The sequence below is a fragment of the Pseudopipra pipra genome, chromosome 5 (genome assembly GCF_036250125.1).
Source record: "Pseudopipra pipra isolate bDixPip1 chromosome 5, bDixPip1.hap1, whole genome shotgun sequence".
In the NCBI taxonomy this organism is placed as follows: domain Eukaryota; kingdom Metazoa; phylum Chordata; class Aves; order Passeriformes; family Pipridae; genus Pseudopipra; species Pseudopipra pipra.
This window is the reverse complement of record NC_087553.1, coordinates 35676995-35689593: the sequence shown is the minus strand read 5'-3', so window position 1 is coordinate 35689593 and position 12599 is coordinate 35676995. Positions and strand designations below refer to the sequence as shown.

The window sequence follows — 12599 nt, the reverse complement described above, 5'->3', positions numbered from 1 at the left end:
CTTTTTTCCTCTTGTGGCTGTATTATTTCTTGTAATTAATGATTTATTTTAATTACATAAAGTCCTTATACTTTTTAGTTCCCAATTGCAATATGTTCCTAGGTGTCACCACAGGAATTTTGTGAGAAGATGTGGATCAACAGTACTTATTTTTGGAATTATGAGTGTGATGCACTTTCTGCATATGTGGCTTTGTGCAACAAGCACAACATCTGCATTAAATGGAGGACAGCTGATTACTGTTGTAAGCATGTAGCCATATTCTGTACACCATATGTCTTTAGTCATGAGGTTTTTTAGTGATTTACTGTTTAGTGATGAGTTAAAAATATACTAGTTTCTATTATTGTTGTAAGTGCTATCTCATTTTATCACAGCATGGGTAAATTGGGGTACAAGTTCTTAAGATGTATTGTTTTAGTTAAAGTGTCATGAATGAGTTTAATCTTAGTCAAATGAGTTGCTTACCTGAAGTACTGTTAAAAGTATAAATGCCTACTTTCTGTGATACAATCATTTTTTCTTAGTAGCTATTTATACAATGAAATGCTGAAAGAATAACAGAAACACTCAATGTCCTGTTTTTATTTCTTGCAGCATTGAGTTGTCCTGAGGGCAAGGAATACCAGCCTTGTGTGCAACCCTGTGAAGCCAAGACATGCTTAAATAAATGGTTCTATGAAGATTCTCCCTGCTCCTATTTGAGGGAAGACTGTGTTTGTAAAAATGGCACCATTCTGCATAGAACAGACTCTGACCTTTGTATACCAGAAGAAAAATGTGGTAAGTACATCAGAACAGAGTAGTTTTGCAGATATGATGATATTAACCACAATTCAGTGTAAGAGTTTAAGTTCTGTGCCAGTCTTCAGTAAGTGTGAATCTGGTAGAGGTCCATTCAACAGAGCCTAGCTGTGTCTCAAGATACAGCAGTTTATGCTTTCAGTTCAGTTCCATTTAAGACCCAATGCTGATGCACTTCTGTTGGGGAAAAATGATGGTCATTCTTCCATACCTCTGAAGCTTTTCTTCCTCTAGTATTCAGGGAGGAATAGTATGGGCAGGTTCTGTCTCTTGCCTTCACCCATTTTCATCCATAGTGAAGCATTTGTTCCTTGGGGCTTTTAAGGTCATCATCCTTCCTTGGATTCCTTTATCATAATGCTTGACAGATGTATTATTTTATGCAATACTTTTATGCAATTCATGGTTGCTTACAGAAAATGGAGCTGTCTGCTTGTTGAAGGGATGTAATGGGATTTTTCTTCCAGCATGTACAGATAGTAAAGGACAACCCCGCTCTGCTGGGGAGAACTGGAATGGGTCCATGAGAGGCTGTTGCATGTATGGATGTTTAGAAAATGGAAGCATTGTTGCTGTAGAACCTGAATGCAATGAGGATCCACCACCAGTCTGTGAAAGAGAAGGAGAAGTTATTGTCAGTGTCATTGAAGAGAGAGCTTGCTGTCCCAAGAAAGTTTGTGGTATGTACCACACTTATTTTCAGTAACAGAAGTGTAAGGTAAGTGCTTAACATTCACTGGCAGCTGACAAACTTTAGGCAGGATTCAAGGTAACATTTTTCAGAAGTCATTTTTAGGTACTTGTGGCTGGTTGGGCCAGGAATTCAGGCTTCTTTTCTATATAAGAACTGACTTGCTGAAATAAATTTTTTCTTAGAAGTTCACCAGTTAAACAAAACTTCTGTCAAAAATTATTTTTTAAGCTCTTGCATGGAATTTAGAATATATATCAATAATATATATATATCTCAATAATAAATTGATATATATTTGATAATAGAAGTACCTTGGTAATTGGGGCAGTCATCAGACCCTGTTTGCTTTCCTTACTAGTGCTTTGGTGTGACAAGCAGTATCCTCTGATTTACTGCTGTTTTCCAGATGTGGTTTTCTGTGAGCTGATCACTGCATACTAATATTCTATCTAGCCATGGTTGTTAGGAAAAAGAATAAACTTATTGCTCCTAAAACATTAAGCAAAATGTACTTATTTCTTCTTAACGTCTTCAAGGAAAAGGAGAACAAATGGTCCAGCTGATGTGGTGCTTTTGCTCATTAGATACCTGTAACCAATGCTGTATTGTCAATTTGCTTAGGGGAAATCAGTGGGACATTTTAACTGGCTTCAGGTATAGGAAACAGAGCAAGTAAATACCTGTTTTAGGAGGGATATACCTGCTTGCTTGTGTTGAGCTCAAAGGTCTACATGATGGTATGGAGTGCACTTTAAGCTGTCTTGGGCTGCTCTTATTTAGTGGATCACTGTACTAGATGGTATAAATATCTTGAGCTATAGAACTTGCAATTGTATCTGTTTAAATACAATAAAATTGATTTTTTTTTTTTTTATTCCACAGAATGTAACATATCATTGTGTGATGCCATTATTCCAACATGCAAACCCACTGAAAAATTAGTGGTAGGCTACCATCCCCTGTCCTGCTGTCCACAGTACCGATGTGGTAAGGGAAATACAAACGCACAGTTACTGGGAAGTTTTCCATACTTGCATTGTATGTTGAAAAAAAATTTACATTATGAGTTGTTTTGACTGTTAACAGAATGGGACACCATAAATAGCACCAGGCAATGAGATATGGTTTTTGTCCTCATTCTCCAATACTTTTTTTGTGTTTGAGTTTTGTGTCATTTCTGATTTACAGTCAATTTGGGGTGTTTTATTTTACTAAGTAGATCAAGAATATATTTTCTTTATCTTTTTAGTATTGTCTCAGTGACCCCTTTTATGATAGTGTTTTACATCCTACAGAATGTGATCCTTCAGTTTGTTTCAATGCTTCCCAGCTGGACTGCAGAGAAGATCAATTTATTGTTGAAGCAAAACAGGAAGATCCTTGTTGTTTCTCACAACTCTGTGGTAAGAAGCCTCTAATATTTTTATGGAGAACTAAGGAATAGTCAAAAATTACAAAACCAGACAATAATTCTAAACCAAGTAACTTAAGCCAGGAATTCTTGGAGAAGTCAGTGAGACTTCACATGGATCAGGTTGACTGGAGTATAATTATTTTTGAGTTTGAGGATCTTTTCTTTCCAACATAATTTTGAACATCATACTTGAATATTGTTAAGTTTTTATATAAAATCCATGAAAGTTCTGTTATATGAGTAATAAACACAATATTAGTTGTTATTTAGTCTATTAAATGGAATTCACATGTGCTAACTTTTTAGTATTTAAAACTTTGTAAATGTCTGTTTTGGTTTTTTTTATATTTAGTTTGTGAATCCTGTATTGAGCCTGTTCCTTTGTGTGATGAAGGGGAAATTCTCACTGTAGACCTTAATACCATACATTACTGTTGTCCTCATTACTACTGCGGTGAGTGTAACTGTTGTCAGTTCCATATGTTGCCAAATTTAGTAAAAATGACAGACTCTGTGTGTGTGTGTGTAGATTTTTTTTATTCAACATTTAGGGTGGGCTTCAGATATAGACTAAGAGATCTGACTGAAGGTGTCTCTGAGGTGGATTCAAAGTTCTTGGTATGCTCAATGGTGGTCTAACGAGCCTAAGTCAGTGGAGTCTGGAGAGGTTATTTAGTTCACCAGACAGAATATAGTTATTTTCATGATGATCTAAATACTGATATATTAACGTGGAACTGAATCCCAATGCTTGGAGTGTAAGTATACTATTGTTCGTATATTAAAACAGATTTAATAAAACAGCTTTTGTGTTGTTGTACCTCTGTTGTACCATTCATTAATGCTTAGGCACTTTCTTTGCACTTTTAGCTTTCAGGGGAGGGAGTAGACCAAGGGTCCCAAAAACTGCTGGGTTGATTACTTTTCAAACAATGAGCAGCCAGAAGAAAAATATTTGCAGTGTAACCTTGTCCCTTTCATAGCCTCATAAAACACATAAATTGTGCTATGTGTTCTTAAGTAATGTCTACAAGTGTAACTGCTTAATTTAAATTGACTCATGCTGCTGCAGTCTTGTCCTATTGCACTCTTGCGGTGTAACTTCAGTTAATTAAATTGTCTTTCACAAAGTTTGGAATTTAGTAATTTTTACTTCAGTTTTTTCTGTGTTTTGGTCCTTTCCTTTTCCTAGCACTTTTGCCCAGGTGAAAGTTTCTTCAGAAGCCTTTGGCATTGTTTTTTTGCCAAGTTCTGCTAGGTTTGATCTACATCTTAGTGTATGATCTTCTTTCAAAGTAAGCCCCCTCTGATAAGAGAGGCAGGCATTTTCTTGTTCGGGTCATCTCAGGATGGCATTTGCTCCCTGCTATCTCATGGGAATGTGCTTTACAGCACATTTGTATCTGAGAAGAAAAAACCCCATGTTTTCCAAAGACTATGATTTTAATTGTCTTTGGTACTAGTTATAATCTTGAGTGATTCTGAAGTAGGAAGAATATTAAATGAATCCTGTGTGAAGTTTTCTGAAAATTTAAGCATGTTCTAAGGCAACTAAAATCACTTTTGAAAATCTTTGTTTATTTTTTTAGTTCCAAATGTAATTCAGATGCTTAAGAAACACAATCAAGTTTATGTAACATAACATTATTTAAAAAATAGTATGTCAAAAGAAATGTAAGCTGGAAAATATGAAGTAAATTTAAGTAAATTCTCATACGTGTCTTTCCCCCTCATTTAGTTTGTGATGAAAATCTTTGTTCTGAGCCTCCTGTGATTTGCACAGATGACATGACACCTGTGAAGAAAAAAATACTTGGGCAATGTTGTCCAGAATGGCACTGTGGTAATTATTGCTTTATTCCTTAGTCACAGCTGTTAACTAAAGCTAACAGTTAGCTAACTGATTAACACGTGGGTTTTTTTCTCCTCAGAATGTAATTGTGAAAATGCTACTATGCTGACCTGTAAATTGGTAAGCGGCATTTTTAAGATATTTTTATTAATGGTGTTCAGCCCTGTTGCTCTTCCCTTTATATTCCTTGTTTCACTTAGTTGCAAAGGGTGATGAGGCTGACCATTGACAGGGTGGTACAGCCTCCCAGTCCCCAGCTCAAGAACGTGATTCAAACAAGTGTCAACTATTCCATGGAGAAATTTCACTTTCTGTGTTGTAAGATGTCAAAAGAAGAAAAGCAACTGTAATATTGTCCTGTTTAATGTTGACACTAAACAATGTGCTGGTAAGGTTTTCTACAGAAATAGTTCTCATTTTTTAAAATAATTAAAGAGGAATGAGTTTTATTAGCATATATATTATCTGGAGAAACTTGGTTTTTCATTAATCATTTATGCTTTAGATGACAATGATATAACATTATTGAATTTAGCTGATAGGAGAATTCATAAATATGTTTCTCCTCATGTAGTTTGTTGTAAAAGGGACTGTGATCTGGAAAATAGTTATAAATGAATGTTCAAACTCCTATTATAACCATAGTGATGATATTTTCCATATCAAATGTCCATATGTGAAGACTGCATAACATAAAATCTAATCAGGGGTTTTAAATTTGAATTTCACTTATTTTTTGGAAGTAAATTCTTAGAAGGCAATCTTTTACTAATATGGGTATTATTGAAATAACTTTGTATCTCAGGAAAAAAATGCTTTTTATTTACTCAGCTGTTCTTATGCACTTGTACAGAAAATGAAGTGGTTTTTTCTGTTTAAAGTGATAAATACATTGAATAACTCTGTGTACTACTGTTTCTTGAGTACATTTTTCTCTTTTATGAAATCAGGGGTGGAAGCGATGAAAGTAATATTTTACATTTTTAGAGAAAAATTGTCTGCTTGGCACTACATTTAATTGTACATGACTTTGCAAACTTTTATCTTTTTATGCTCAGGGAGAAGTTAAAAAAATAGATAATAGTGTTTCCAGTGCTTGCGGATGCACTCACTACATTTGCGGTAACTTTTTCATATTCCTTGTTGTTGTTGTTTTTTAGATTTCAGCAGAAAGGGCATGCAAAGAAAGCAGAAATAGGACCATAGTAACCTTCTCAAATATAAATGCTCCTTTGTCTTGATTTGATGTTTGTCCACCTAGTTATGCAATTATACTCTCTTTTCTGGATATGAGGCTTTGTCTGCTAGCCAATCCATTTTGTGTCAATTCTTGCGGGGTGTGGGAGTGTTGTAAAACTGCCCATGCTTTCAGAGTCAGGTACAGTCTCTCTGGTGAGGGGCATATGGAAAGCATGGTGTGAAGTGCAACTGCGTGTGAGCAGTGCAACTGCTCCTAGTCTACTTTCAAGCACAAATGAGACACCACCACACCAGAGCAACAAACCTGTTCAGCCAGCACAAGAGTAGGAAGCCAGTCTTAAGATCAGACCTCTGCTCCCTTCCCTCACCCAGCTACCCTATGGTAGATGAGATTTCAGCTGCACTGTGCATGGGGGTGCTGGAGGTATGCTGCAGTCCTGGCAGTAGCCCAGGCTAAACTGCCTCAAGGAGCAAAGCACACATTTATGGTACAGCTTGAGTAGATTACTGGCCTACAGGTAATTGGAGACATACTAGTTTAATTGACAGAAAGGCTACATTTTGTAATGTGCAGAATAGTTGAATGTCAAATATTAGAACTCTTTAAAAGTAAGAACAATACATTTTTTATTTTACTTCCATTGTAGGAACACTATCAATTTTAGGCAGTTTTGCATTTTGTACGATTTTCTTAAGTTGAATTATACTTTCTCCCCCTCTATTTTGGTAATTTAAACCACAAAAAGTCAAGTCTAAAAGTTAGAATACTTTTGCATAGGACTTTACCCTACTTTTGTCTTACCAGTGATTCTGTTAATTTGTTTGATGATTTTTTTTGTCCCCCTCTGGTAACATTTATTTCTTTCCATTTTAGAGAAGGATGATGTGTGCATCTTCCAAGAGGTCACAGTACTGAATCCTGGACAGTCAATAATTCAGTACTTGGATGGAGACCTTTGTTACACTGTACAATGTTTACAAGAAAAAGATCAGAACACAGGATACAATGCCATGCATTTCACAATGATGAACTGTTCCCAGCAATGTGAAGCTGTGAGTATTCTTAAAATACAGGAGTGATGCAATTTGTGAGCACAACTGCACAATTAGGATAAAAGTTTTAGTGAAAACTTTTGCTAGTCCTTTAACTCAGCAAGTATGAGAACTTAACAGTGATGATGTGTACCTTGTGTCTACAGGATTATTTTTAGAGGAAGGTTCTATCAGCATATGTAAATGTATCTATCTGACCATCCATCCATCCATCCATCCATCCATCCATCCATCCATCCATCCATCCATCCATTCATCCATCCATCCATCCATATGTATATTGCTTTTCTTGGTATTTTTAGTTTTAGAAATCAAAGAATTTCCATATCCTAGATGTTTAAAAATACTTGCTTGGTTTTTTTCTTTCCATTCTTTCCAGCATCAAATATATATTCCTTCCTTCAGTCACCATACTTGTTGTGGTATGTGTCAAAATGTGTCCTGCTCTTTTCATACAGAGAATGGAACACTTATTGTGTATGAGGTAAGTGTCTTTGGACAGAGATAGGAAATAACTACAGTAATACAATGAATAGGTTTCTTAGTTAACTCATGCTGTCAGTCTTGCTACATGCCTCCTTGCTGCTGTTTATACACTTAGAGACTATATTTGATATACCATAGCAAGAGTGTGTTTATTTAAAGACCTGCCATTTCACACTATGTGAATACCTTATTTCATTTTATTGCTCATAATATTTTCTATAAAGATATGTAAATGTCATAATTTACTTAAGGTTGGATATGCTCCAAGTGCAGGGAAGGGTTCAAATTTTAACTCTAAGTCATGTACTGTGATTTAGATATGTTTGGAGCTTCAGAGTTCACATCAGGACTCCTATGTCCCCCTCTTCTCAGGGCCACTCTTCTTGTTTTGGTTACTACAGAAAGGAAGAGTGCAAATTGAAGCACTGGGGTTCAGGATCTTGATGGTGTGTCAGCGTCCCCATACATGGAAATTTAGATGTGGCCATAACTTGGTTCATGCTTCCCATTGCTTTCAGAGCAAAAGAAACTAACAGGCACAGAGACTTTTAATTCTGCACTAGGACACCCATGCTGAACAGCGTGCTGGAGAATAGAGCCATGGCTCCAGGGAGGAGTAGCCACGGGTAGTTAGAGGGTGGTCTTTCTCCTTGTCACCTCTGGGTGATATGCAAGACTTTCCACTCCAGTAGGTACTACCGCATGAGGGCACCAGTTTTAGAGACATTTGAAGTTGTAGATAAAGCTGAAATGTTTTGGCTTCCCTGACAATGGCTTTGGCTCATATATTCAGGAAGGAAGCACCTGGAGCTCCAACTGCACCAACTACAAATGTGCTAAGACTGCTGCAGGGGCTATCATACTGGGATCAAGTGTTGTCTGCCCCCCGTTTAATGACACTGACTGTACAAAGGTTTGTACTTTGGGTGAGGTAAGTGATAATAACTGCTCTGGAGTTTGGCTTACACTTGGCATGCATAGCTCATGTAGTTCCTTTAAATTAAAAAAGTGGTAAGTAAAATCATGTAAACTAGCAATTTGCAGTTACTTGCTATGCTCCTGTTTGCTTTTCAACTGACAAAGTGTCTGTGAGCAGTATAAAAATTTGGTTTGGGTCTTGATGACTGCTTTTAAAATATTGTGGAATTGGAATCATGCTTAACATACCACTATATAAAGTGCTAATCACTGTGTCTTACTTTAGTTTAGAATAACAATTAGCCAAGTTCGTAGTGCACATAGACTATATAAATCAGATCAAGCAATCCAGAAATGCTGCATATAAAAGTCAGCTATATTAAAAATTCCTTAAATTGTGCAAAGATTAGGAAGATGACAGAGATGACAGAGTATATATAAACTTTATTATCTCTTAAAATAAACTTTTTATAATAAAAAATATCATACATGTAGGTATCTACCTACATCACATATCTAAAAATGTAAATGTGGCATACCCATATAAACTTCTTTGAAGAACATGTGTTCTTCACATACATTGCATATTTGTTTACAGTTTAATTTCTAATTTAATACTTCTCTAACTTTATAATACTTATAATTCTTGCACTTGCAGTACACCATATATTTAATATAAACTACAAATAATAATAAATATATATGTAGAGAGGGTAAGTACCATTATAGCCTTGACTACAGATTATGAATTTAGTACAAGTCCTACTTATCCGTTGCATTTGTTTAAAAAAATCCTGAAGAAGGTACACTATCTAAAATTAGTGTCTGTATTACTTTGACTTTATGCTTGAGTTTCTTCCTTGGAACCATTTTGACACCATCTATTAGGATCTTTCCTTAGTAATAATGGTTAAGATTTTAAAGAATGGAGCCCTATAATTGACTTCTTGAGTCAGTCTGACCTGTTTTTCAGAGATGTTGAACATAGACTTGAACCAGTAGCTGAGAAGAAATCTCTTCTGACAGGCATCTCAGGATCATTCAGGAATATGGATTTAAGTATCTGAGTTTAAGTGCTCCAAAGTTCTCAAACAGCTTATTCAGTGATTTTTCTTTAATGATATAAATAATGTATGCTCGCATGAAAAGATAGAAGCTAAAAAATGTCTTTTGTCTGCTGTTATCTTAAGAGTGCTATTCATGTTCTGTTGACCGCTTGATATGCAGTTCTGGGCTATACACATGAATTTTTTTAAACTATCCTAATAAGTCTCAGTGGTGGGGAAATAGATGTAAGTGGATAATATAAAAATACGCTTACAGAAACTAAGTGATTTATTCAAAGGAGACTAGATCAGATGCCAACTGAACACTACTGAACTTTCAGCAGTGATGAGTTTGTTTTCAATTTCAAAGGTTGTAAAGAATTTGTGAACCAAACCTTCAGCTGACACATATCTGTGTAATTCTCTTCATTTCAGTGATACTACTTTTTATTAGATGAGCATCTTTAAAACGTGGAATATCTTGCCTTTTCATCAGGCACAGTGTTTTTTGCTATATTCCCCTTTTATTTTCCTAGAATGGAGGAATTGTGCAGACGTATAATGATGGCTGCTGCAAGACCTGTAAGTGATGAAGGCTGCAATATGTGCTAGTTTGGCTTTGATTTTGGAGGGCTTGTTTTTTAACCTCAGTTGCTGGGACATAAAGAAGGAAAAAGCATGCAGTCCCCCTGCAAATCACATAAAAATTGTTGTAGTTACCTAACTACTCTTATTAAAAGGTATTGCTTCATTTGGCTGCTGACTTGGTGATTTTTAACATTATTGTTCTGGAGTATAACCAAATCTCTCCAAATATAACCCATGGAAGATTAAAAGTTATCTCAATTAAAATAATGAACAAATTCTCTTTCTTGCTAAGATGACTCTAAAATATTGCCTATATGATTTTCACCATAAAAGATAAGGACTTTTTCCCCCTAAAATTGATTCCTAATTCAGTGATATTTTGCAATATGTCTTCAAACCTACTGATTTATTTTGTAACCCTAATATGTATTTTCTTGGGCCAAAATACTGGAATACTTTTTTAAAAATCCCAAATGAGGAAAAGTTATAGTAATACCGAAGATAGTGACTCATATAAAATCAACTTTTTAGTAACTGGGAATATGTACACATTTTCTGACTGTGTAACTTTAAAATATGATGAAATGTGACTCAGGCTGACATAAAGATTTCATAATTTTTGCAGTTTTACAAATTGATTGAGAACAAACAGGTTTTTGCTGCAGTTTTGACTAAGAAAAGTTTTATTATCTAGGTCTATAATTATTTACATATAAAAACCTGTTGTTGTATAAAAGTAATTGTGTAGAGCAAGAACATGTTCAACACTTCAGAAAATCCTCCCCCTCTTTTTTGGCCATTTTTGTCTTCAACATTAGAGTAAAATATATAAGCAAATTAGTTTTTGGAATTTTTGTAGACAAATGTTTACTTAATAATATTGACTAGCAAGTCACAGACTTATAACCATATATTATACAGTTATTACATAAAACTGAACTGCAATGTATTTTATATAATTTGATGAAAAAAAGGGAATATTGATATTTATCTAATACAGAGTAATACCAAGTTATTAAAAAACTTGGTATTAAAAAACTTAGTTTTTAAAAAACTTAGTTATTAAAAAAGTCTTAAAAAGTGAACTGTAAATGCTGATATTCTATTGTATGCAAAATGTAGAAAATAAAGAGTATTTTAATACAATATAGTACATTTTTTAATGAGAACCACCATAGAGAAATAACACACCAAATTGTGCTACAATCTTAATGACAATATTCTTTCTCTCATGAGATAAGCTGTGTTGAAAAATATTTAACTTCCCCTCAAAATTAGGTTGGCTTTTTTTAGAAACTTCGTCTTAAGAATTATTGACTATTTGTTTACTTTTGATCAGGAAGATTTATAATTTTGGCCATATTCTGTGGCCTCAGGAAAGGCATTGTTATACTTCAGAAATACTTGCTGAGGTGGCTGCTAAAAACCCCAGATATCATTCAAACAATTATATGCTATTTTATTTTTATTTTGTTTTATTTTTAACTAAAAGCATGTGCCCTGTGGTGAAGCAGTTAAGAAGAGTACTTATAAATAGAGCTTGCAACACATTGGGGTTTTAATGGGGACAAATAACTTTTCTGAAAGACCTTGATTTAATGCATGCAAAGTGAGTGCATATATTTAATTCTTACCTTGCCATAGAGAGACTCATTGCAAAAGTTTGATTTAAAAGTAAGCATCATTCCAGTTTTGTGTTAATCAGGAGTGTAATAAAGTTTAGGCCATCTTTAGTGAGACTTGAAGCAGCTGCGCAGTTTCTAAATTGTAGAAGACTAACAGGAAAGCTCATCATCTTTTATTAAAAGAAAAATTGCAGTTGGCAGTGTAAGAATTAATGAAATGTCATTTATACAGAAATGTTTTTATTTCATGAGAATCTTCTATTCCTAATGATTCTGCCAGGTTCTGGATTGGGTCTATTACCCTTTGCCATTAATCCAGTAGTGCCTACTGATAGTATTAATTGTGAACCAGGTATTATTTTTAATACTGTATTTTCCTTTTTTTGATAATACTGTAAGCAGTACTTGATATATATGTCCTAGCTGTCATCATCGTTAAATGTTACCATGCAGTTAATGGTTCTGGGCCTGATACTGAGAGATGCTGATCCTCTGTTGGTCTCCCAAATCAGCGGTTTTCTAAAGCCTGGTTAAGGTTCACTGCTCAGCACCTGTCAGAATTAGGTTCATCCATTTATGGTTATTCCTCCTGCTCTTGCTGAAATTTCTTTTAGCACATGAATTTACTGTACAGGCTAGTGGTACTAAAAATGTTACTGAAAAAAAAAATCATAATTCTGAATACGGTTACCAAGAGATTCTAAATCTGATCCCAGGTTTCTGAAATTATTGATGGAATTCTTTTTTTTTTGTCTTAAAATAGAGCAAGAGTGTGTGTTATTGTCTGGTCTCACCTTTGCAAATATGGATTTATGCTGTATTTCTTCTTTGTCACAGATAATATGCTTTATAAAGTTAGGAAAATGTTGAGGGTGGGGCGGAAACATACAGTTGCAACCACGTGGTAATATATACTTTT

At 34.8% G+C, this 12599-nt stretch overlaps 1 protein-coding gene across 1 annotated transcript in view; it reads left to right on the top strand.

Moving 5' to 3' along the window:
- OTOGL (otogelin like) overlaps positions 1-12599 on the top strand; it is a 91371-nt gene that overhangs the window by 74507 nt on the left and 4265 nt on the right. The window contains exons 44-56 of the mRNA XM_064656903.1: positions 103-244; positions 598-783; positions 1272-1484; positions 2381-2485; positions 2794-2901; positions 3265-3366; positions 4651-4755; positions 4844-4884; positions 5823-5886; positions 6839-7017; positions 7397-7501; positions 8297-8416; positions 10004-10049. Of these exons, the coding sequence (XP_064512973.1) occupies positions 103-244; positions 598-783; positions 1272-1484; positions 2381-2485; positions 2794-2901; positions 3265-3366; positions 4651-4755; positions 4844-4884; positions 5823-5886; positions 6839-7017; positions 7397-7501; positions 8297-8416; positions 10004-10049 (1516 nt within the window). The remainder of the gene's footprint in view (positions 1-102; positions 245-597; positions 784-1271; positions 1485-2380; positions 2486-2793; positions 2902-3264; positions 3367-4650; positions 4756-4843; positions 4885-5822; positions 5887-6838; positions 7018-7396; positions 7502-8296; positions 8417-10003; positions 10050-12599) is intronic.